The following is a 24,883-nucleotide window of genomic DNA, read 5'->3' as shown; positions in this document are numbered from 1 at the left end:
AAAATTTAAGATATTTACAACTCAAGCTAAATATATCTTTTCATTAAACTTAGATGATGGACTTTTAAACACATGAATTATTTTTAGATCTAAAACCACCTTGATGTAGGTTAGAGAAAGGTGGTAGAGCATTGTGGAAGATACTGTTGTTGAAGAGACCTCAGTCATTTTGGAAAGTGGTACAGAACAAGAAGTGAATTTTAGAAAAGGTGATTATTTGAGGAGAAAAGACAAACTGTTCACTCATAAGAAGAAATCATTTTGTAGTTTTGACAAAAATTTATCTCTGAGAATTTAACTGTTCATTATCAAGAAAATAATACAGCTCAATTGAAAATTTATAGGAATTAACTAACAAAAATAAATCTTAAATCAGTTCTACATGTCTCCTTAAAGTGTTCAGATTATTACTAAACATTGATATTTTATTCTGTGGGCTGCTACTGAAGAAGTAGTATAGAGCAGCATTTCTCAGGCTTCAGTGTGCATAAGGATTATCTCATGCTAAGATTTAATAAGCAAATTTCTTGGCTCTACTCATTCTGGTGATTCTGAGGACCATATTTTTGGAGTAGCTCTGGTGTAGACTACTTTGCCAGATCTTGAAGATTAAAGTGCAAGACCTTGGATGCCTCACTTGGTTAGGCATCTGACTCTTGGTTTCTGCTCAGGTCATGATTTCATGATCTCATGGGTCGCGGGGTCAAGCCCCGCATTATTGGGCTGTACGCTCAGCAGAGAGTCTGCTTGAGGATTCTCTCCCTCTGCTCCTCCCCCCATTCACACTCGTGCTGTCTCTCTCAAATTAAAAAGAAAATCTTAAAAAAAAATGAAGTGCAAGATCTATGAAGAATAGTGGCTCTCATAATCTAATCAGGAGAGAATAAGATGAAAATATGCAAGAGACTAAATCAGGTGATGAATGAAGTTCATGCATGGCCTTAGCATTCTCTTTATATTCCAACTCCTAGAAATGATGGGGTAATTTTAACAAGTATATAATACTGTAAAACGAGCATTTGATGACCACAAATTATAGGAAAGGCTTCAAATGGCAGATAGTGAGATATTTTTGAAGGAAAATATCACAGCCCAAAAAGCTTGCAAGAGAGGACTACTGCAAAGGTGCAAATAATGTTGGGGTGGAGCAGGAAGGTACCTGGCCACCAACAAGACAGCTTGTTGGACTATTGCAATTCATAGAAGTTGGCTAAGGGCCAGGTCCTCATATATTCCTCCATATCCACTGCCTTCAAACAAGAGACAACAGGGCAGCCCAGGTGGCTCAGCGGTTTAGCGGCGCCTTCAGTCCAGAGCCTGATCCTCGAGACCCGGGATTTCTTCTCCCTCTGCCTGTGTCTCTGCCTGTGTGTGTGTGTGTGTATGTGTGTGTGTGTGATGAATAAATAAATAAAATCTTAAAAAAAAAAAAAAAAAAAACAAGAGACAACAGAAATGTCCTGTTTCTTATAGGAAGGAGGGAGGAAGATTTGGAGAAGTAAACACCAAATGGCTATTACGCAGTTCTAGGGGTACTCCAATGCACAGAATGCAATTTATTGGCAACCCCAACCAGCACTACATCCTGACCTTCCCCACAAGTACCAGAGGAGGCTATAGTAAAAAGCATTCATGGTGAAGCTAGTGGGGAATCCCAAATTCCAGAAAGAGCAAACAAAAATCACAGATATTCATGGAAAACCAACACCATGAGAAAAAATGAACTAAATGCAACAAAGCAGAAGATGCAAATACACTAATTAAATGTGTTATGTAGGACAAGCAAGTGTTTTTGTTTTAAAGGGATAATTAATTGTCCTAAGAATAGCAAGAGAAACCAGGAATAAGTTGGTTATATTTTTTAAAAGGGGACTTAGGGGAAAAAATGAATAAAAGGCTATAGGAGATACAGCTGAATAGCAACTAATGACTTTAAAGATTGAGCCAAATAGTTCTCCCAGGATAAAGTACAAAAGGACAGAGAAATAGAAAGTAAGAAGGTGGTTTTTTTGGTTTTGGTTTTCCTTTTTAACGCAAGAGATCAGAAGGGGATATTGGGGAAGATGATGAAGTAGGAAAAGCCAGGAAACCACCTATTTAACCTGGACAAAAATTTTACTGACAGACTATTTGATGTAACTGTTTTGAATTATCGAGTCTGTTTGAAGACTTGCAGCTTTTAGGGGATGGCTTGGCCAGTAAATTTTCAGCTATTACCACATATCAGTAGGGACTACCCATCACTACTCCTTTGGACCATGATGAGCAGCTGCACCTGTGTTCCTAGCCAGGCTTATAGTAGCAGGGATAGGCAATGCTTGATGAGTGTTCGTCTAGTGTCAAAAGATACACAATTATATGAAGATGGTATTAAAATACTCCTGCCTTTAAAAACTGTATCTGTGTGGGACTAGACTAGGTTGTCTTCATATACTCCAGTCAAAACATAGTGCAACAGATTGAATACAGAAATGTGTACAAGAATCCAGTTATCTTCTTTCAGGTCATATAGTAAGGTTTACAAACATTTAAATGAGTACTACTCACTATTTTTTTGTCCTGTAAAATATAGTTATGCTTACCAAAAAATGTTATTCATGTTAACATCTAATGAATTTACCATTGTTACTTTTAGTGAATTAATAAATACTTTTAGATGTCTTTGCTTTAATTTCAAACATCATAAATAATGATAGCTCCATCCTCATAAACAGAAGCTCTTTAGTATTCTCAGTAATATTTAAACTTTAAACTTTCCTCAACATACTGAGAATCTCCTGATCTCTACAGTTTTGACCCCCTGAAGAAGAAGGGCCCAGGGAGCCCTATCTTGTGATGTATCTTCAATAAAGTATATTGTAGCTGGCTCAAAAAATATACATGTGTATATAAGCAGACCAGCAATGGTCCCCAGGTATTTAAGGAAATCATATTAAGCATATAACATGACAAAAAATAAAAAGCTATACAAATTTAAAAGATTATTCAGGGGCATCTGGGTAGCTCAATGGTTGAGCATCTGCCTTTGTCTCAGGGCATGCATGATCCCAGGGTCCTGGGATTGAGTCCTGCATCAGGCTCCTTGTGGGGAGCCTGCTTCTCCCTCTGCCTGTGTCTCTGCCTCTCTCTGTGTGTCTCTCATGAATAAATAAATCTTTTTAAAAAAAGATTATTCAAAGAAAAGACTATCTCAAATAAATTAATAATAGTGCCTCCATAAAGATGAAAAGTAATATTATATCCATTAAAAAAGAACAGGATGCTATTTAAAAACAAAAAAAGAACATCCAGGGTATTCAAGTCCTTATAAATTAATCATGAGAGAGTGGTAATGAAAATCCTAATGAAAGGATTAGGAGGCACCTGGGTGGCTCATTTGGTCTTTAGCTGAGGTCATGATCTCAGGATTCTGGGATGGAGGCCCATGGCAGGCTCTCTCTGCTCAGTGGGGAATCTGCTGCTTCCTCTCACTCTGCCCCCCACCCCCAACAAGCATATGCGTGTGTGCGCACAGGCACGCACACATTTTCTCTCAATAAGTAAAATCTTAAAAAAAAAAAAAAGATTGAAAGATAAATTTGAACAGTTCTTTCAAAATTTAAAGTAGAAAGACCAAGAGATGAAAGATAAAGACTGAAAAGTGTCCAGGAAGTTCAGTATCCAAAAACATTGGAGTTCTTATAAAGAGAGAATGGATAAAAGAATGGATAGAAAATTATCAAAGAAACAATCCAAGAGAACTTTTCTGATTTAAGCTCCACTGAGTGCCCAGCAGAGTGAATAAAAGTGAATCCATACCAACACCAGTATGAAACTTCAAAGAAGATTTCCAAAAGTCTCCAGGGAGTAAAACCAGCACTTACATAAACGATAAGGATTCATAGTAGCATGGGCCTTCACAAGAACAACACTGGAAGCTAAAAGACTATATAGAACCATACCTTCACAATTTTTTTGGAAAATTACAAAATTTCTATCCTCAGCCAAAGTATCAAGAGTAACATGGGTTTTTTTCTATGAGAGTTAGAAAAAAAATTTATGAGTAAAGATATTTCCAGACATCCTAGATCTCAAATACTTTATCTCTCATTTATCTTTTCCCACAAAAAAGTGAACCAAGAAAGAGAAAGATACGGGGTTCAGGAGAGAAGTAAAGGAAATCCCCAGGACAGAATCCCAAGACGGTAATTGTACAGAGGGAATAAAAAGTGACCTGCCTGGATTGGAACAGGTCAGGGGGTTCTAGGGGAAGCTTCTTTAAGATGATGGAAGTGGTAGAATGTCAGATATATTCCAATAAGATTATGCACTTGGGTTGGTGTTTAGGGAAAAGCAAAGTGGTTGTCTTTTAGAGTGCAATTTAATATGCAAATGCTCACACAAAGTCCTGGATAGGCATGTGCAAGGATAACACTGCAGCCATGTTTGTAATGGTAAGAAATTAGAAATAACCTAAATGCCTATAAATACAGATGTTGTTAAATTACAGAACACACTTTTTTTTTTTCAGTAATAGGCAGCCAGTAAAAAAAGAGGGACAGCTTTATGTTCTCTGTTGTTCCATTTTTGTTTCAGAAAACACAGGATTCAACTTTGAGATTTATGATTAGTATGGATATAACTAGAAAAAGATATAATAGTCTACATCTCAAGCTTTCATTTTATTGATCTCTAGGTGTTCATTTATTCATTTAACATATATTTGTTGAGCATGTCATATGTGTAAGGAATTGTTTCCATTCCTGGGAATGGAGCAGAGGGCAAAATAGAAAAAAGTACTTATCCTCATAAAGCTGATATCCTAGCAGGAAGAAACAGACAATGAACAATGAACTAATAAATACATTATAGGTCAGGTGATGAATAGTACTCTGAAGAACAGTGAAATAAGGTAAGGTAACAGAGAGATAGGTGGAATGGGAGGGCACTTTCTGTGTTAAGTTCTGCTGTCCAGTAGAGTTTCCTGCAGTTATGGACAAGTTGTGGAAACTTGCAATGTCCAATACTGTAAGCCACTAGCCTCAAAGTACACATTGAGTATTTGTTATGTGGCTGTTGCAACTGATAAATGGAATTTTACATTTTATTTCATTTAAATTAAATTTAAATTGCCAGCATGTGGTTCACTGCTACCATATTGATCAGTGCATTTAAATGGGATGGTCAGGGATGCTGTCACATAAGGCAACATTTGAACTGAGACTTATACAAAATGAAGGAGCTAGCTATAGGTTCCAGGCAGAATAGAAAACAGGACCTCATCTGGAGTAGTCAGAGGAGGGCTATAAGGCTGAAGCAGGATGAGTAAGGGAAAGAGTAGGAGATGAAGCCAGAGAAATAGAAGGGGCCCCATCATGGAAGTCCACAGTGGCCAGTGTAAGACTTTGCTTGTTCTCTGAAGTTGGAAGCCATTGCAGTTTTGAACAGACAAGTGATCTGAATTTTTAAAGGGTTGCTAGAACTGTTCTGATGATAAAAATTGAGGATGAGGGCAGAAGCAGGGAGAAAGTTACGAGGTTCCTACAGTAACTCAGACCGGAGGCAACAGTGAATTACTGGGTAATGATGGGGGTGTAGAGAAGTCAAGTTGTCAGATGAATTGACAGTATTTAGTGCTGAATTAGGTGAGGGGCATGAGAAAGGGGGAATCAAGGATGGCCTTTGAGGGCTTTGGCCTGAGCAAATGAGGTTGGCAACAATGGGGAAAAGAACATTTGGGGAAGGAATTCAAGAGTTCTGTTTTGGGCATGGTAAATTGGAGGTGCCTGTAAATAGTTATGCCAAAGTCCTGACAATAAGTGATGTTAAAATGGGAATTTCAACAAAAGGATTTCTTCCTGAAAAGTTGAGCAAGAGAAAGGTTCATAGATGGTGTTAGCCCTCTTTGTACGACAAAGCAAGTAACTTGTCATCAGTCTTCAGCATGAAGATTTTGTCTTTAATTACATGTGGCTCTAAGATTTGAATAATTATTTATTTCATAGAATGGTTCCTGAAAAAATAAGGTTCCTGTCGCGAATTTGTATACCACTTGTAACTCTGCCAGATATTGAACCACTGGTAGAAGCTCTGCTCACCTACCATGGACATGAAACACAGGAAGTGCTCTGGCCTGAGTTCTTTGATGCTGTGAATGAGGCCTTTCTGCTGTAAGTGATGTCCATTTACTCTCATCCAGCTTTGTTTTTCTTTTTCTTAGAATACTTCAGTATATTGGAAATGCAGTTATCAAACCTTTGGTCTCAGCACTGCTTTATGTTCTTAAAGATTATTGAGGATTCCAGTGAGCTTTTTTTTTTTTTTAATGTGAGTTGTATTTATCAATATTTTTCCATGTTTGAAATTAAAACAAGTTTTAAAAATATTTATTACTTCATTTTAAAATAACAAATTGATAACATGTTCACACAAGTAGCACATTTTTATGAAAGTGATATTTTCCAAGAAGAAAATTGTTTAACAAGAGTGACATTGTTTTAAATTTTTGAACATCTTTTTATTGTCTGACATAAGTTGGCTGGGTTCTCATAATGTGTCTCTGTGTTCAGTCTGGTGCGATGTGTTGTTTTGTTTGAAGTATATGAAGAAAATTCAGCCTCACACAGATAGACAGTTGGAAAAGACAAGAATATTGCAGTAGCCAAGGTTTTGTAGCCAATGATAAGTTAGAGTTTTTAGGTAAAAATTTGAATCTTGGAAAATTTGTTCCTGCCAATGTGAGCTTGACAGCTTCCCAGTATCTAAAGACATTTCTGATAAGATTGGTGTCATGTTTTCCTTGAGGTACAAGGGTCATTTCACTAATTTTTGAGAAAGTATGTGCCAAATACTCGATTCTGAATAATCACTGTTTGCCATTGTTTGAAAGAAATCTCCATGACAAAAAGGTGGCTACTTGATCTTGGAGCTCATACAGTTGCAAGTGCTTTTCCTCCAGACAACCATCCTGATTTGTTATGCAGCAGAAGTGCATTTTGCATGCTTTCCTTTTCACCTCACAGAATAGTTTTTTTTATAAAAAGTATTCTCAAGTATAAAATTTAGTAAAATTAATATTTTATGTGTTTCCTCAAACACATTTTTGTGGAAAACTGCCAGTGTTATTACTGTCCATAGTGCTTAAGAATACAGTGACTACTTTTTCTGTTTGACTCATGCTGGGTACAGTAGTTTTACTTGCTAGTGCTTTTATAGTATGAGTGCAAATGTCAACACAATTGGTCTAGGAAAAAACATGAGATTTGAAGTAGTTATTCAACACTTTAACTACTTCCCTACCATATGCATGTACTGCCCAGTTCACTTAAGGGAAGCCACATCTAGAAGTTCAGTTTTAAGGCAGAAGTATAATTCTCTTGATGAAATATTAACTTATTACATCTGTGTTTGAACTATTAAATTCTTTTTGTTTAGACTCTGAATGATCTCAAGTTGATACCACAGTTAGCTAGCACTCTAATAGTATTTGAAAGCATTCTATTGAATAAGGCATAATAAAGTAAGTTAGTAACATGTATGAAAGCAAGGGAAAATTAGCTTTCTTCATATTTGCTTTCATTTACATTTTAGCCCAGTTTCTTTGGAGTAGATGTCTCATGGTTGTGAGTCAGGGAAATATCTGGTGTATTGGTTTCATCTTTTCCCAATGGAATAGCTATAGATGAGAAAGCAAATCTTTTAATTGTCCTTCATAAATCAATGATCCATTCTTAAATGTAAGAAAATACATTATAAATGAATTTATTTTTGAACAAAAAATCAATTATAATAATTTAAAAATATGTTATATGTTATATGCAAAAATATGTTATATTTGCTTATTTTTGAAGTATATTTAAATATACTTATACTGAAAATTCAGATAAAATTTAGACTTTTCAAAAAATGTTTAAACATTGCAAAATTAGACAACCAGGTGTACTTCTTGTTATGTTTCATATAGACACAAGAGGAAATATTTATTTATTTACATATTTACTTACTTACATTTCCCTCCCCCACTTTATTGACATACAACTGAGATATTACATTGTATGAGTTTGGGGGATCCCTGAGTGGCTCAGTGGTTTAGGGCCTGACTTCGGCCTAGGGCGTGATCCTGGAGTCCCAGGATCGAGTCCTGCATCAGGCTCCCTACATGGAGCCTGCTTCTCCCTCTGCCTGTGTCTCTGCCTCTCTCTCTCTCTGTCTCTCATGAATAAATATATAAAAATCTTTAAAAAAATTGTATGAGTTTAAGATGTACAAGTTAATTTGTACTTTTTATATTGCAAAATCATTACCACCAAAGCTTAGCTAACACTGTCATCATGTCACATAATCACCATTTCCTTTTAAATGTGGTAAGAACATTTAAGATCTACTCTTAGCATCTTTCAAATATATACTGTATCAGTTATAATCACCCTGCTGTACATTAGATCTCCAGAATGTATTCATCTTAAAATTAAAAGTTTGTACTCCAGACTTTGACCAGCATCTCCCCATTTCACCACAACCTAGTTCCTGGTAACCATCTTTCTAGTCTCTGTTTCTGTGAGTTCAGCTCTTTTTGGATTCTACATAAAGTGATATCATACAGTATTTGGGTTTCTCTCTCTGACTTATTTCACTTAACATAATGCCCTTAGGTCCATCCATGTCACAAACTGCAGGATTTCATTCTTCCTCATGGCTGAATAATATTCCACTGTATAAATATAGCACATCTTCTTTATCCATTCATTTACTGGTACACTTAGATTATTTCCATTTCTTGACTGTTGTGAATGATGCAGTGCACATGGGGATAGAGACATCCTTTTGACATCCTGTTTTCATTTCTTTTGGTTATATACCCAGAAATGGGATTGCTGGATCAGAGGATAGTTTTAATGTTCCATGTGACTCCACAAATATACATTCCCACTAACAGTGCACAAGGATTCCCTCTGCTCCACATCATCACAAACACTTGCTATTTGTTGTCTTTCTGATTCTAGTCATTTGGACAGGTGTAAGGTGATAACTCACTGTGGTTCTGATTTGCATTTCCCTGATGATTAGTGATGTTGAGGATCTTTTCACTTGTCTGTGGCCATCTGTCTTTTTTGGAAAAATGTCCATTCAGGTTCTCTGCCCATTTTTTAATTGGACTATATGTGGGGTTTTTGTGTGGATGTGTATTAAGTTGTAAAAGTTCTTATATATTTCAGATGTTAGCCCCTTATTAGATGGATCATTTGCAAATATGTTTTCCCATTCAGCAGGTTGTATTTTCATTTTGCTATACAGAAGCCTTTTATTTTTGTATAGTCCCAATAGCTTATTTTTGCTTTTATTTCTCTTGGAGACATATCCATAAAAATGTGGCTAAGGCTGATGTCCAAGAGATTACTGAGTATGCTTTTTTTTTTAAATAGGTTTTGTGGTTTTAGGTCTCAGATCTTTAATCCACTTTGAGTTTATTGTTGTGCATGGTATAAGAAGGTGGTCCAGTTTAATTCTTCATACAACAGTCCAGTTTTCTCAGCACCATTTGTGGAAGAGACTGTCCTTTATTTATTGTATACTCTTTTTTTTTTTTTTAAGATTTTATTTGTGTATTCATGAGACACACAGAGAGAGAGAGAGAGAGGCAGAGACACAGGCAGAGGGAGAAGCAGGCTCCATGCAGGGAGCCTGACGTGGGACTCCATCCTGGTTCTCCAGGATCAGGCCCTGGGCTGAAGGCAGAGTTAAACCGCTGAGCCATCCAGGGTGTCCTACTTATTGTATATTCTTGTCTCCTTTGTCAGATTAGTTGACCATATAAGTAAGCATGGGTTTACGTCTGGGCTCTCTATTCTGTTGCATTGATCTATGTGTCTGTTTTTGTGCTAGTACTATAGTGTTTTGATCACTCTATAGTATATAGTATATCTTGAAATCTGAGATTGTTAAAAAAAAAAAGAAATCTGAGATGGTGATATCTCTAGCTTTGTTGTTCTTTCTCATAATTGGTTTGGCTATTCAGGGTCTTTTGTGTTTCCATACAAATTTTAGTATTATTTTTCTAGTTCTTTCCTAGGTTCAGTTATTGAAGAGACTGTCCTCTCCCCATTTTATATTTTCGGCTCCTTTGTCATAAAACGACTATATATACATAGCTTTATTTGGGGGCTGTCTGTTCTATTACATTGATCTGTATGACTGTTTTTATGCTAATACTATACTGTTTTAATTACTATAGCTTTGTAAAACAATTTGAAATCAGGGAGCATGATAACTCCAGGTTTGTTCTTTCTCAAGGTGACTTTAGCTCTTTGCAGACTTTTGTGGTTCCATATAAATTTTAGAATTGTTGGTCCATTTCTGTGAAAACTGTCATTGGAATTTTGAGAACAATTGTATTGAATTTGTAGATTGCTTTTGTTATATTGACATTTTAACTATTTTTTTAAGATTTTATTTATTTATTCACAAGAGAGGCAGAGACACAGGCAGAGGGAGAAGCAGGCTCCCTATGGGAAGCCTGATGCAGGACTTGATCCCAGGACTCCGGGATCATGGCCTGAGCCAAAGGCAGATGCTCAACCACTGAGCCACCCAGGTGTCCCAACAATATTAATTCTTGTTGGGTTTTTGTAGGTATTTTTTTATCAATTGGAGAAAATTTTCCTCCATTCTAATTTGCTGAGTTTTTGTACTGAATTGGTTTGGATTTTATCAAATACATTTTCTGCATCTACTGATATGATCACATGACTTCTATTTTAGCCTGTTGATGTGGCTGATTATATTAACATTTTCAGAAGTTAAACCAGCTATGTATACCTGTGACAAATTCTGCTTGGTCATGATGTATAATTCTTTTTATACACCATTGGATTCAATTTGCTAATATTTAGTTGAAGATTTTTACTTCCATGCTAATCAGAGATACTGGTCACTAAGGGGTTTTCTTTGGGGGGGGGGGTTGTTTTGTTTTGTTTTGTTTGTCTCTAACTTTCCCTATAATGTCATTTGTCTGCTTTGGGTAGTAGTGTATTTCTGGCCTCAGAAAATGAATAAGGAAGTATTTCCTCTGTTGTTCTCCTCTGAAAGAGATTGGAGAGAATTGGTATAATTTCTCCCTTGAATGTTTAGTAGAATTCCAGCAGGACTTGATGCTTTCTTTTTTGAAAGGTTATTAATGTTCATTTAATTTCTTTATTAGGTATATATCTACTCAGTCTGTTTCTTATGTGTGTTCTATTAGAATGTATCTTTCAAGGAAGTACTCCATTTCATTTAGGTTATCAAGTTTATTGGCATGGAGTTGTTCATAGAGTTCCTTTCTTAGCCTCTAAATGCCCATAGGATCTGTAGTGATATCTACTCTTTCATTTCTGACATTAGTAATTTCTGTTCTCTCTTTTCATGTTAACCTGGATAGAGACTTTTTTTTTGAATTCAGGATAACAATTTATTTTTTGTGTATTTTTTATTGGAGTTCGATTTGCCAACATACAGTATAACACCCAATGCTCATCCCATTAAGTGACCCCCCTCAGTGCCCATCACCCAGTCACCCCATCCCCCCACCCACCTCTCCTTCCACTACCCCTTGTTTGTTTCCCAGTGTTCAGAGTTGCTCATGTTCTATCACCCCCTCTGAATTTTCCTACTCGTTTTCTCTCCCTTTCCCCTATAATCCCTTGCACTATTTTTTTTTAAAGATTTTATTTATTTATTCATGAGAGACACACACAGAGAGAGAGGCAGAGACACAGGCAGAGGGAGAAGCAGGCTCCATGCAGGGAGCCCAACGTGGGACTTTATCCCGGGTCTCCAGGATCACGCCCTGGGCTGAAGGCGGCACTAAACTGCTGAGCCACCCGGGCTGCCCTCATTGTGGCTTTGATTTGTATTTCCCTGATGGCAAGTGATGCAGAGCATTTTCTCATGTGCTTGTTGGCCATGTGTAGGTCTTTTTTGGTGAAATTCCTGTTCATGTCTTTTGACCATTTTCATGATTGCATTGTTTGTTTCTTTGCTGTTGAGTTTAATAAATAGATCTTGGATACCAGATACTAGTATCTTTATCTGATACTTGCCCTTGGATACTAGCCCTTTATCTGATATGTCATTTGCAAATATCTTCTCCCATTCTGTAAGTTGTCTTTTAGTTTTGTTGACTGTTTCTTTTGCTGCGCAGAAGCTTTTTATCTTGATGAAGTCCCAATAGTTCATTTTTGCTTTTGTTTCCCTTGCCTTTATAGGTTGCTGTGGCCAAGTTCAAAAAGGGTGTTGCCTGTGTTCTCCTCTAGGATTTTGATGGATTCTTATCTCACATTTAGATCTTTCATCCATTTTGAGTTTATCTCTGTGTATGGTGTAAGAGAATGGTCTAGTTTCATTCTTCTGCATGTGGATGTCCAGTTTTCCCAGCATCATTTATTGAAGAGACTGTCCTTTTTCCAGTGGATAGCCTTCCCTGCCTTGTCAAATATTAGTTGACCATAGAGTTGAGGGTCCACTTCTGGATTCTCTATTCTGTTCCATTGATCTATGTGTCTGTTTTTGTGCCAGTACCACACTCACTGTCCTGATGATCACAGCTTTGTAGTACAACTTGAAATCTGGCATTGTGATGCCCCTGGCTTAGGTTTTCTTTTTCAACATTCCCTGGCTGTTTGGGGTCCTTTCTGATTCCACACAAATCTTAAGATGATTTGTTCCAACTCTTTGAAGAAAGTCCATGGTATTTTGATAGGGATTGCATTAAACGTGTAAATTGCCCTGGGTAGCATTGACATTTTCATAATATTAATTCTTCCAATCCATGAGTATGGAATATGTGTCTTCCTCAATTTCTTTCAGAAGTGTTCTGTAGTTTTTAGGGTATAAATCCTTTACCTCTTTGGTTAGGTTTATTCCTAGGTATCTTATGCTTTTAGGTGCAATTGTAAATGGATTGACTCCTTAATTTCTCTTTTTTCAGTTTCATTGTTAGTGTATAGAAATGCCACTGATTTCTGGGCATTGATTTTGTATCCTGCCACACTGCCGAATTGCTGTATGAGTTCTAGTAATCTTGGGGTGGAGTCTTTGGGTTTTCAATGTACAGTATCATGTCATATGCAAAGAGGGAGACTTTGACTTCTTCTTTGCCAATTTGAATGCTTTTTATTTCTTTTTGTTGTCTTATTGCTGAGGCTAGGGCTTCTAGTACTATGTTGAATAGCAGTGGTGAGAGTGGACATCCCTGTCATGTTCCTGATCTTAGGGGAAAGGCTCCCAGTGTTTCCCCATTGAGAATGATATTTGCTGTGGGCTTTTCATAGATGGCTTTTTAAGACAGTGAGGAACAGTAGAATTCCCTACACTCTAAAGAGTTTTAATCAGGAATGGATGCTGTATTTTGTCATATGCTTTCTCTCCATCTTTTGAGAGGATCATGTAGTTCTTGTTTTTTTTCTTGTTGATGTGATCTATCATGTTGATTGTTTTACAAGTGTTGAACCAACCTTGCATCCTGGGGATAAATCCCACTTGTTCGTGGTGAATAGTCTTCTTACTGTACTGTTGGATCCTATTGTCTAGTATCTTGTTGAGATTTTTTGCATTTATGTTCATCAGGGATATTTGTCTATAATTCTCCTTTTTGATGGGGTCTTGTCTGGTTTTGGAATTAAAGTGATGCTGGAAGTATTATAAAACGAGTTTGGAAGTATTCTGTTCCTTTGTATCCTTTGGAACAGCTTTAGTAGAATAGGTATTGTTTCTTCCTTAAATGTTTGATAGAATTTCCGTGGGAAGCCATCTGGCCCTGGACTTTTATGTCTTGGGAGGTTTTTGATGGCTCCTTCAATTTCCTTGCTGGCTATTGGCCTGTTCACGTTTTCTATTTCTTCCTGTTCCAGTTTTGGTCATTTGTGGTTTTCCAGAAATGCATCCATTTCCTCTAGATTGCCTAATTTATGGGCGTATAGCTGCTCATTATACATTTTTTTCATAATACGTTTTTAAAATCGTTTGTATTTCCTTAGTATTGGTTGTGATCTCTCCTGTTTCATTCATGATTTTATTAATTTGAGTCTTTTTTATTTTTAATAAGGCTGGCTAATGGTTTATCTATCTTACTAATTCTTTCAAAGAACTAACTCCTGGTTTTGTTGATCTGTTCTACAGTTCTTCTGGTCTCTATTTCTTTGAGTTCTGCTCAAATCTTTATTATCTCTCTTCTTCTGCTTGGTGTAGGTTTTATTTGCTCTTCTTTCACCACGTCCTTTAGGTGCAAGGTTAGCTTGTGTATTTGAGTTTTTTTCCAATTTTTTGAGAGAGGCTTGTATTGCGATGTATTTCCCTCTTAGGACTGCTTTTGCTGCCCAAAGATTTTGAATTGTTGTGTCTTCATTTTCATTAGTTTCCATGAATCTTTTTAATTCTTCTCTAATTTCCTGGTTGACCCATTCATCTTTTAGTAGGATGCTCTTTGACATCCACATAATTGAGTTTCTTCCAAATTTCTTGTGATTGAGTTCTCGTTTCAAAGCATTGTGGTCTGGAAATATGCAGGGGGTAATCCCAATCTTTTGGTATCGGTTGAGACCTGATTTGTGACCCAGTATGTGGTCTATTCTGGAGAAAGTTCCATGTGCACTTGAGAAGAATGTGTATTCAATTCCGTTTGGATGGAAAGTTCTGTATATATCTATGAAATTTATCTAGTGCAGTGTATCATTTAAAGCCCTTGTTTCTTTGGTGATGTGCCTAGATATCTGTCATTTGCAGAAAGTGTCATGTTGAAGTCTCCTACTATTAGTGTATTATTATCTAAGTATGTCTTTACTTTGGTTATTGATTGACTTGGTAGCTCCCACATTAGGGGCATAAATATTCATATTTATGCGAATATTGTTGGATATTGTTGGATAGACCCTTTAAGTGTGATTTAGTGTCCCTCTTCATCTCTTACTACAGTCTTTGGGATAAACTTTAATTTATCTGATATGAGGATTGCTACCCAAGCTTCCTTTTGAGGACCATTTGAATGGTAAATTGTTCTTCACCCCTTTCATTTTCAGGCTGGAGGTGTCCTTGGGTCTAAGATGAATCTCTTATAGACAGCAAATAGATGGGTCTTGCTTTTTTATCCAGTCTGAAACCCTGTGTCTTTTGATGGGATCATTTAGCCCATTCACGTTCAGAGTAACTATTGAAAGATGTGAATTTAGTGTCATCATAATATCTATTCAGTCCCTGTTTTTGTTGATTATTTCTTTGGGCTTCCTCTTTCTTTTACAGGATCCCCCTTAATATTTTCTTGCAGAGCTGGTTTGGTGGTCACATATTCTATCAGTTTCTGCCTATCTTGGAAGCTCTTTCTCTCTCCTTATTCTGAATGAGAGCCTTGCTGGGTATAGTGTTTTTGGCTGCATGTTCTTCTCATTTAGGACTCTGAATATATCCTGCCAGCCCTTCTGGCCTGCCAGGTCTCTTTGGAGAGGCCTGCTATTAATCCAATATTTCTCCCCATAGAAGTTAGGGATCTCTTGTCTCTTGCTGCTTTAAGTATTTTCTCTTTATCTTTGGAATTTGCAAGTTTCACTATTAAATGTTGGGATATTTTTATTGATTTGGGGGGGGAACCTCTCTATCTCCTGGATCTGAATGCCTGTTTCCCTCCCTAGATTAGGGAAGTTCTCAGCTATGATTTATTCAAATATGCTTTCTGGCCCTCTGGCTCTCTCAGCGCTCTCTGGTACCCCAATTATACGTAGATTCTTCCTTCTGAGGCTATCATTTATTTCCCTTAACCTTTTCTCATGGTCTTTTAATTGTTTTTCTCTTTTTTCCCTCAGCTTTCTTCCTTGCCATCAGCTTGTCTTCTATGTTCCTCACTTTCTTCCACCTCATTAAACCCTTGTCGTTAGGACCTCCAGTTTGGATTGCATCTCATTTAATTGATTTTTAAATTTGGTCTGATTAGACCTAAATTCTACTGTCATGAAGTCTCTTGAATCCTTCATGCTTTTTTCCTGAGCTACCAGTAGCTTTATAATTGTGCTTCTGAATTGGCTTTCTGCCATCGAATTGTAATCCATATTCTGTAATTCTGTGGCAGAGAGTACTGTTTCTGATTCTTCCTTTTCTGGTGAGTTCTTCCTTCTAGTCATTTTGCTCAGTGCAGAGTGGCTGTATGAGCAGACTGAGTCAAGAATATCAATCATGACCTAAGTAAGTTTCACCCTAGATGATTCTCAAGATGACATATCATCTTGATGTAGTTTTGGAATATAGGTGAGTTTTGATGAGGTGAGATCAGAGCCAGTGAAAGAAAGATTCTCAAGAAAGAATTCTTGAGACATCTTTGATGCAAAAAGGTGGCCCTAATACAGGACAGTTTATAGCACCCATGACCAAAAAGAGATGCTCTAATCTGGATAGAGACTTAATAGATTTTATTGATCAGTTCCAAGAACCAGCTTATGGTTTCATTGATTTCCTGTTTTTTATTTCACTGATTTCTGTTTTAATTCTTAGTATTTCTTTTCTTCTGTTTACTTTGGATTTAATTTGCTCTTCTTTTTCTAAATACTTCAAAAATGAATGAATGAATGAATATATATCCCCCCCTCCCTCCCTCCCTTAAGTGGAAGCTTAGGTTATTGATCTTAAATATTGCTTATTTTCTAAGTATGTATTTAGTGCTATAAATTTTACTCTAAGCACTACTTTTGTTGCATCCCACAAATATTGATAAATTGTTTTCATTTTCATTAAATTCTAAATAATTTTATTTTTTTAAAAGATTTTATTTATTTATTTATTCATGAGAGAGAGAGGCAGAAACACAGGCAGAGGGAGAAGCAGGCTCCATGTAGGCAGCCTGACATGGGACTCGATCCTGGGTCTCCAGGATCACGCCCTGGGCTGAAGGCAACACTAAACCACTGAGCCACTTGGCCTACCCCAAAATAATTTTAAATTTCTCTTCAGGTTTCTTACTTCATCCATGTGTTACTTGGAAGTGTGTTGTTGAATCTCTTCATAATTTGGGATTTTCAAGTTATCTTTCTGTTATTGATTTCTAGTTTATAATTGAATTGTGATCTGGGATCAGACATTGTATAATTTCTATTTATTTAAAGTTGTGAGAGGGTGTTTTATTCATTATTTGGTTTTTTGTTTTTTTTTTTTTTTTTTTTTTTGAGAGAGAGGGAGGGAGGGAGGGAAGAAAGGGAGGGACGGAGGGAGAGAGACAGAGAGAATCCCAAGCAGACTTCATGCTGAGTGCAGAGCTGTGGGACTCCATCTCACAACCCTGAGATCATGATCTGAGCTGAAATCAAGAGTCGGGTGCTTAACCTACTGAACCCACCCAGGCACTTCATAAACGTGTGTTTTATGTTTTTGAATGTGGTCTGTCTTGGTGAATATTCCATGTGCATTTAAGAAGAATGCATATTTTGTGTTTGGATGAAGTATACTACAAATGGCAATAAATACAGATAGATGGTGTTAAAAAAAAAAGATTGATGGTGTTATTTTTTTCGCTTTATAAAATAGATTTATTTTAATACTCCACATGCGCCTTAACGTTTATTGAAGTGTTTTTTTTTTAATTTATTTTATTATTGATGGTGTTATTGAGTTCACCTGTGTCCTTACAGATTTTTTGCCTACTGGATCAGTCTATTTCTGATAGAGTGATGTTGAAGTATTCAGCTATGATAGTGGATTCATCTACTTTGTAATTTTGTTTCTTTTTCCTCATGTAATTTTACACTCCATTATTAGGCACATATAAGTTAAAGATTGTTATATCTTCTTGGAGAATTTACACCTTTATCAGTATGTAATGAATTTTTTTATTCCTGGTAACTTTGCTAGCTCGGAAGCCTACTGTGTCTGAAATCAATATTGCTACTCCTTCTTTCCTTTGATTAGTGTTGGCATGGTATATTTTTCTTCATCCATTAGTTTTGATCTGTATGCTTTTTTATACTTAAGATTGGTTTCTTGTGGAAAAAATATAGTTGGGTTTTAGTTTTTGATCTACTCTGTCAATCTCATCTTTTTTTAAATTTTGTTTTAGACAGCCTTCTTTATTTTAAATATTTTATTTATCCATTTATTTATTAGAGAGAGAGAATGAGAAAGCCTACAAGCAGGATGAGGGACAGAAGGAGAGGGAGAAGCAGGCTCCCCACTGAGCAAGGAGCCCGATGTGGGGTTTGATCCCAGGACCCTGAGATCATGACATGAGCCAAAGGCAGATGCTTCACCAACTGAGCCACTCAGGCACCCAGTCATTATCTTTTAATTGGTGCATTTAGACCATTGAGTTTCAAAGTGATTATTGACATAGTTGGATTAATATGTTATATTCCTTACTGTTTTATATTTGTTATCCTTGCTTTTTGTTCCTTCTTTTGTCTTCCATTCTTTTTCTGCCTTTTGTGGTTTTAACTGAACATTTAATATGAAACCATTCTGTCCTACCTTCTTTCTTAGTATATATCCATTATACTTTTTTTTAACCTTTTTTCATAATTGCCCTAGAGTTTGCAATATACACTTGTAACTAATCCAAATCCACTTTCACATAACATTATACATCTTCACATATAGTGAATACCTTCTGTTTTAAAGATTTTATTTATTTGAGAGAGGGAGTGCATGCAAGCAGGAGTGGGGAGTGAGAGGGACAGTCAGACCCCATGCTGAGCATGGAGCCCAGCGCAGGGCTTGATTTCACAACCCAGGGATCACAACCCCAGCTGAAACCAAGAGTTGGGAACCCACCCAGGCACCGTGTGAGTACCTTTTAATAACAAAATAATCCTAATTCCTCCTTTCTGTGTCTTCTATCATTGTCATTCATTTCACTTACATGTAAGTACACTTAAGCATACATACACACATAAATGTACATAATTGAGTACATTGTTTCTATTTATTATTTGAATAATCTGTTCTCTGTTATATCGGTTAAGAATAGGAAAAATTAAAGTTTTTATTTTACCTTCATTATTTTTTCTTTGATGCTGTTTATACACATCTGAGTATCTAACCTGTATTATTTTTCTTCTTTCTATGAACTTCCTTTAATTTTTTTTTACAGGGTAGGTCTACTGGCAACAAAACTCCTCAATTTTTGTTTGAGAAAGCATTTGTTTCTCCTTCACTTTTGAAGAATAATTTCACAGAGTACAGAATTTTAGATGGTATATATTTTTTTCCCTCAACATTTTAAATATTTTACTCCACTCTTTTTTTGCTTGCATGGTTTCTGAGAAGTTGGATATAATTCTCTTTTCTCTATAGTTAAGATGTAGGGGCGCCTGAGTGGCTCAGTTGGTTAAGTGTCCTACTCTTCAGCTCAGGTCATGATTCAGGGTCATGAGATCAAGCCCTAGGTGGGGCTGTGCATTCAGTGGGGAGTTTGCTTGAAGACTTTCTCCCACTCTCTCTGCCCTTCCTCCCACTATTTCCTCTCTCTAAAAATAAATCATCTTTTTAAAAAAATATGTATTTCCCTCTGGCTTCTTTCACAATTTTTTCCCTTATCTTTGATTTCTTTGTAGCTTCAAAATGATGTGCTTAGGCACAGTCTTTTGTCATTTATCTCACTTGGTATTCTTTGGGCTTCCTGGAATTGTGATTTGGTATTTGACATTAATTTTGGAAAATTCTCAGTTACTGTTTTCAAAAGAAACTTGTTTTCTCTCTCCCTCTTTTCCTTCTAGTACAGCCATTACACATATGTTACATGTTTTATAGTTGTCCCACATTCATTGGATATTCTGTTCTGTTTTTTCAGTCTTTGGGTTATTTGTTTTTCTTGGGGGTTTTTTTTGGGAGGGAGTTGCTTTTTGGTTTTTAAGATTCCCATGGATATATCCTCTAGCTCAGACATTCTTTCCTAGCCAGTCTACGGTTTAGCCTACCAAAGGCATTCTTCATTTCTGTTACAGTGGTTTTGATCTCTAATAGTTCTTTTTGTTTTTTTAAGATTCCCATCTCTGCTTACATTGCTCATCTGTTCTTGCATGCTGTCTGTTAATTCTCTTAGCATTTTAATAATAGTTGTTTTTAATTATGACTGATAATTCTAATATCTCTGCATGTCTGGTTCTGATTATTGCTGTGTCTCTTAAAATTGTAGGGTTTTTTTTTCCCCCTTTTGATATGCCTTGTCATTGTTTTTGACAACTAGATATAATGTATTGGGTAAAGGGAACTGCTTTAAATAGGCTTTTTTTAGTTTGGTGTTTTTTTTAACCTTTTTTCATAATTGCCCTAGAGTTTGCAATATACATTTGTAATTAATCCAAATCCACTTTCACATAACATTATACATCTTCACATATAGTGAATACCTTCTGTTTTAAAGATTTTATTTATTTGAGAGAGAGAGAGAGTGTGTGTGAACAAGAGTGGGGAGAGGGACAAGCAGAGGGGAAGTGTTCTATAAGTCTCAGTCTTTAGTGAGTTTATGCCTCTGAACTCTGAACTTAACACAAGTTTCTTAATGTTTTTCTCCCCCTTAGGACAAATGCCCAGAACTGGATAGAATATTTGCCTTCCCCCAGGTCTGTTAGACTCTGATAATACCCCATGAGGTTAGGCTCTGGTTAGTTTTCCTTGAGGGCAGACCTTGTTAAGAACATAGCACTCTATCTATTCAAAATGTAAAGTCCGAGTAGATTGACTCCCAGTGTTTACTGTGAGAAGCTGGTTAAGCTTCTGGAGGCAGATTTCATAATATTGTGGGAGCCTTCCATGAGTGGATCCCACTGGAGTTTTTAACTCCCAGAGTTGTCCACACTGAGCCTCCAGCCATTCACTAATTACGGTTAAGGTTTTTTCTACCTGGCACTGGTTCCTATGGCAGTTTCTACTTGTGGATCTCTACTCCAGTAAGTCACAATTTCCTGTATTTGCTTATCAGTCTTCTCAGTTGTGGAGGCCAAGGTTTATCCCTTGCAATATTATAATATATATTATTAATATAATATATTAAATATATACATATATTAAATATATATTATAATATATTGCAAGGTTTATGTTTTACCTTCTCTTAAAGATGCAAGAAGGATTGTTGATTTTCAGTCTGTTCTGCTTTGTACTTTTTGTTAAGATAGGGTGATAACTTCAAACTCCTTTCATGGGAAACAGGAAACTGAAAGTATGTATGTGGTGTGTTAAAAATATATATATAACTACAATACCATTATTATATTTAAAAACTGATACTAATTCCTTAGCACCATCATATATTTAGTCAGTGAATTCTCTTGATTTTCTCTGTCTCTCTCTCTGTCTCTCTCTCTGTCTCTCTCTCTCTCTCTTTTTTTTTTTTTTTTTTTTTTTTTACAGTTGGTTCTTTTGGAATCAGAGTCCAAAGTTCACATGTTGCTTTTGGCTGATAGGTTCAAAAGTCTCTTTTAGTCTTTAGGTCCCCAATTTCTCTGTTTTTGTTTTGCAAAGTATCTGTTGAAGTAATATGGTTGCTTTACACATCTCAAGTGTGATAAAGGGTGCAAACCCCTCGCTCTTTTAATCATGCATTTTATTATTTTCTGTTGGTTTTTTGGCCTATTGTATATTCACACACCAGTACTACTTCATTTTAATATGGAGCCTTTCTAATATACCTATTATAAAGTAAAGCTAATTGTCCCATTTCTCTTCCTTTTCAGGTTTTCTGGCAGTTCTTGTTTGTTTTATCTTTTAAATAAACTTTGAAACCATTGTGTTCAGCTTTAGGAAAGATAGCTAATGTTTGGGGGAGGCTCATGTGAAATATATAGATTAACTGAGGGAAAACTGTCATTTTTCTGACATGAAGGCTTTCTGTCTACCTGTCCAGGAACACTTATGTCTTTCCATTTGTTCATGTTTACTTTTTTTTTTTTTTAAGGATTTTTATTTATTTACTCACGAGAGACACAGAGAGAAGACAAAGACACAGGCAGTGGGGAGAAGTAGGCTCCCCATAGGGAGCCTTATGTGGGACTAGGTCCTGGAATTCTGGGATCATGCCCAGAGCTCAAGGCAGACACTCAACCACTGAGCCACCCAGGCGTCCCTGTTTGTGTTTACTTTTTGATCTTAAAGGAGTGTTTTAAATATTTTCCACATGTCTAGGTTTTAGGCATTTTTTACTACTAAGGTTTTATTGTATTTTGGGTTTTTATTATTATCATTATTTTTTGCTGTAATAAGTATATCTTCTCCCCATCTTTATATATATTTTTTTTTTAAATTTTTTTTTTTATTTATTTATGATAGTCACAGAGAGAGAGAGAGAGGCAGAGACACAGGCAGAGGGAGAAGCAGGCTCCATGCACCGGGAGCCCGACGTGGGATTCGATCCCGGGTCTCCAGGATCGCGCCCTGGGCCAAAGGCAGGCGCCAAACCTCTGCGCCACCCAGGGATCCCTTCTCCCCATCTTTAAATTCATTTTTATTATATCATCACATTTGGAAAATGAACATCTTCAAATCACCATTATTCTTTCAGTTAGCTTAGAAGAAATAAGCACTGTTAAAGTATTTGCTGTTTTTCACGTATAACTCTTAAAAATTAATGTGAGAATGTAAGTTTTCATTTCATTTTACATGAAATGTTGTAATTTGGGGCAGCCTGGGTGGCTCAGCGGTTTAGCACCACCTTCAGCCCAGGGCGTGATCCTGGAGACCCGGGATCAAGTCCCACGTCAGGCTCCCTGCATGGAGCCTGGTTCCCCTCTGCCTGTGTCTCTGCCTCTCTCTCTCTCTCTCTCTCTCTCTCTCTCTTCTCTGTGTATTCTCATGAATAAATAAATATAATCTTTTAAAAAAATGTTATAATTTGGAATTTGTTAAGGTAAGATTTAAAAAAAGAGACAGAAGGTTAAATTATTTGATGTTGAGAAAAAGTCAAAACATAATTCTCATGGTTAAAAAATATAGTCTTTTTTTCTACCTACTCTCAACCTTTGTCAAAATGTACCCAGTAAGTCTAGATTTCTTGAGAAGTCTGATCAGTTATTTTTGTTATTTATGTAAGATACTGAGTAATAATCAATTTAAAAGTTTGTATAACATGGTAAATGTGCTCCACATCATTTTCCTGAGTACATACTTCAGGTTCTAGTGGCTTACCCCACCAGCTTTCATTTCTCATACTCCAAGGCAATTTTTCAAAGTATTTAAAGTAAAATGCTCTTTGCCTTTCACCATTGCAGCTTTATTTCTGATTTATTTAGTAATATAATTCATCAAATTATAGGGTCCTAGCCACCTGTGTTTCTAGTCTTTTTCAGCAAGACTTGAATTAAAGGGAAGTGGGAGGAGAATGCCCCTTGGCATCCCCTGTGAAACCTTTCAAAATTGTTTCAGAAATTACTGGTGAAAAAAGAGACATGCTCAGAAAATAGCTACTTTTGCCCCACCTGCAGTTCTCAGACAGAAAGCTGAGGGCAGTGTCTTCATGAGTAGGCCTGAACTCTTTTGCTGTTTATTTTACTTCTGATAGCATTTTCTCCCTTAGCAACTAATAAAATTTATTTGGTTTGGAAAATTATGTTTGCTAATCCATAGGGGACAGACAGTCCAGAAATGCTGGGTGGCCTTCAGCTTGTCCAATTCCAATGGCTTCAGCTCAGCAAGTTCCCCAAATAGTGGTGTAAGGGCTGGCACCTTTCCATGGACACTTTCCCATGACAGAGCATCCCAGCCACATGTTGACATGGAGAGGCTGATTCAATCCGTCAGTGCAAATTACCACCCCCATACCCAACACTGTTCTCCCCCCCAGCCCCTTGAGCAGTTCCCCAAATGTACTATGTGGTCATCTAGAAACCACATACTTTCTTTAATCAGTGTGCCCTGCCCTGTGTGTAGACTTCCAGCTATTTGCCTACCACAGTACCCCAGTGGAATTTCATCTGTTGTCCAATTGGCCGGGTTCTGTGGCCTTGATTTCCAAATACAGTCATGTATTTTCAGAAATGGCTCCCTGTCTTCTTTTAAACAGCAGATGTTTGCCCCTCTCTGCAGTTGAGATAACCTAAAGGAAATCTTTAATTTCTGGGCCTAAATATTAAACTTAACTTCTCAGGTCTATTCCTGGAGTTACCCTCAAGCCACCTGCAGCCTGTAGACTTCAATACAACCTTTCTGGGAGGGCTGCTGAAATCCTTCCAGGGGTCTGTGGAGTATAAGTAATTCAGTATGACATGCCCTATAGAGTAAATCTAAATCCATTGCTTCAAAAACACTGAGATGTTGGGGATGCCTGGGTGGCTCAGCAGTTGAGTGTCTCCCTTCACTTCAGGTCATGATTCTGGAGTCCCACATTGGGTTCCCTGCATGGAACCTGCTTCTCCTTCTGCCTATGTCTCTGCCTCTCTCTATATATATCTCTGTGTCTCTCATGAATAAATAAATACAGTCTTTAAAAAAATATTGAGGTGTTTGATGACCGAGTGGAGAGTTTTTTTCTGCATACTAGAATGAATGAGTCAATTGAACAAATGAAAGGAAGAATGGATGCAGGACTGGCCTCACGGTGTGACTGGTGGATGTTAAATACTAAATCATAATCTAGATCAAAACACTTTGCAGAGTTCAAAGGGGGCTTCCTTTTTATAACTGTGGTAGGTAATAGACATAAGGCTGTCTCAGGCACATTGAATTGTATTTAAGTGGGTCTCATGCCTGTAATATGTTTAGCATGATGCCTCACACCCAGAGTAAACACTCAGTAACTATTCACATGTTGCTATTATTATCGTTGACTTTAGTAATATATTATTTTTATAATGTTTTATTAGGTTTTCTCAAGCTTATATCTTTTCCTTCTAATGGAAATATCACTGAACTAAGGCTAAATGTAAGCTAAATTCCTTTTGCTGAACTATACTAAATATATTTATTTTTT

The 24,883-nt window shown here is 36.7% G+C and overlaps 1 protein-coding gene across 3 annotated transcripts in view; it reads left to right on the top strand.

Annotated features, from left to right (window-relative positions):
• The window catches only part of FANCC (FA complementation group C), a 272,604-nt gene that overhangs the window by 197,684 nt on the left and 50,037 nt on the right, over positions 1 to 24,883 (top strand). For all 3 annotated transcript variants that reach the window (XM_072763814.1, XM_072763799.1, XM_025984233.2), the window contains exon 7: positions 5,985 to 6,149. In XM_072763814.1, the coding sequence (XP_072619915.1) occupies positions 5,985 to 6,149 (165 nt within the window). The remainder of the gene's footprint in view (positions 1 to 5,984; positions 6,150 to 24,883) is intronic.

This window comes from Vulpes vulpes, chromosome 1 (genome assembly GCF_048418805.1).
Source record: "Vulpes vulpes isolate BD-2025 chromosome 1, VulVul3, whole genome shotgun sequence".
NCBI classification, from domain to species: domain Eukaryota; kingdom Metazoa; phylum Chordata; class Mammalia; order Carnivora; family Canidae; genus Vulpes; species Vulpes vulpes.
Note: the sequence above shows the minus strand (reverse complement) of the source record. Positions and strands in the feature narration are given on the sequence as shown.